The sequence below is a fragment of the Sinocyclocheilus grahami genome, unplaced genomic scaffold (assembly GCF_001515645.1).
Source record: "Sinocyclocheilus grahami isolate Dianchi unplaced genomic scaffold, SAMN03320097.WGS_v1.1 scaffold3109.1, whole genome shotgun sequence".
In the NCBI taxonomy this organism is placed as follows: Eukaryota; Metazoa; Chordata; class Actinopteri; order Cypriniformes; family Cyprinidae; genus Sinocyclocheilus; species Sinocyclocheilus grahami.
The window spans coordinates 16,489-17,867 of NW_015508276.1; the positions used below are offsets into that span (position 1 = coordinate 16,489).

General features: G+C 34.1%; 1 protein-coding gene across 1 annotated transcript in view; it reads right to left on the minus strand.

Annotated features, from left to right (window-relative positions):
• Nucleotides 1-1,379, minus strand: part of LOC107576008 (cyclin-dependent kinase-like 5) — a 56,286-nt gene that overhangs the window by 9,997 nt on the left and 44,910 nt on the right. Inside the window, exons 7-8 of the mRNA XM_016262296.1 lie at nucleotides 788-893; nucleotides 269-392 (exon numbers count right to left, since the gene is read on the minus strand). Coding sequence (XP_016117782.1) covers nucleotides 269-392; nucleotides 788-893 — 230 coding nt within the window. The remainder of the gene's footprint in view (nucleotides 1-268; nucleotides 393-787; nucleotides 894-1,379) is intronic.

Here is a 1,379-nt window from a genome sequence, read left to right on the forward strand (position 1 = left end):
AAAAAAAAAAAAAGCTCAACTAAAATTATAATATATTTCTGTCTATCACCAGTAAATTTAGAGATAATGTAAAGTTGGCATGCTTTATTATTCATACAAAACTGTCGAGGACACTACTTATTTTTACCTTGATGTTCTAGTTTTTCATTTGAAGCCATATATTTACTGTCACTTCCAGCTTAACAAAGCATATCAACTTACAGCCAAAGTAGATGCACACGGAATAATTTGTCTAGATCAAGGGGCCTTAACAAGCGTGTTCTCTCACCAGGGGTCAAAATTGGTCTGACGTTTGGGGTGGTTTGTCATGGCTGTGCTTTCCGCCGCCACCGGTGGGACTCGACTCTGTCCGGCACTCTCATGGAACGAGTTGTCAGGTCGAGGAGAGGGGACTGCACAAAAGGACAGAACAAAAAAAAAAAAGCTAGAATATCAAAGCTTAAGTCAAACATTATTACATAAATACGTACTGTATTTACATACACTAGCATTTAAAAGTTTGGGGCTTTTTTGGGGATTCTTTTTTTAATATAATACTTTTATTCAGGAAAGACACATTAATTATATCAAAAGTGGCAGTAAAGACATTTATAATGTTACAATTGGTTTCTATTTCAAATAAATGTTATTTATTTTGACACTGAAAACTGGAGTAATGGCTGCTTTGGAAATTCAGTTTTGCCATCACAGGAATAAATTAGATTTGAAAATGTATTAAAATAGAATAATTAATTAAATAATATTAATAAATAATATTTCACAATATGTCTAGTACATTTTTGGGTACCTCTGTAAAAGCTTCCCACTCTGCGAGGCATCGAGTCACTGTAGATCATTCTGTTTTCCTTGGATGAGGTTCCATCCTCCATATGAGTGTCGTGGTACATCCCAGCCTGAGTTACAAGAGGATGGTCACACTACAGGATAGCATATAAAACAGCAGTTCCTACAACTTACTGCATAAACTGTCTTACTATAACAGAATATTTGCTTGGGGAGAAAGGAATGATTAAGGAAGAGAAGAATCAGTGAGAAAGAGAGGTTAAACTGACAGTTCATCCAAAAATGAAATTTCTGTCATCACTTATTCACCCTCATATCATTCCAAACCTGTGAGACTTTCTTTCTCCAATAGAACACTAAAGAAAAGACTTTTGACTATGGATTTTTTGGTTTTTTCTGCTATTGTGGGTCATGGTACATAAGCCACATATGCCAAATCGTATCCCTTTTTTGTTTTGTCTCCATTTTGAAGTTCGAAAGCATCAGACCCTACATTTTAATTGCACGTAAAAATAACATTTTTAAAATTTAATTCACTTAAAAAAGAAAGCTGAATTTAGAACAACATGATGGTAAGTAATAACAATTTTAACTAA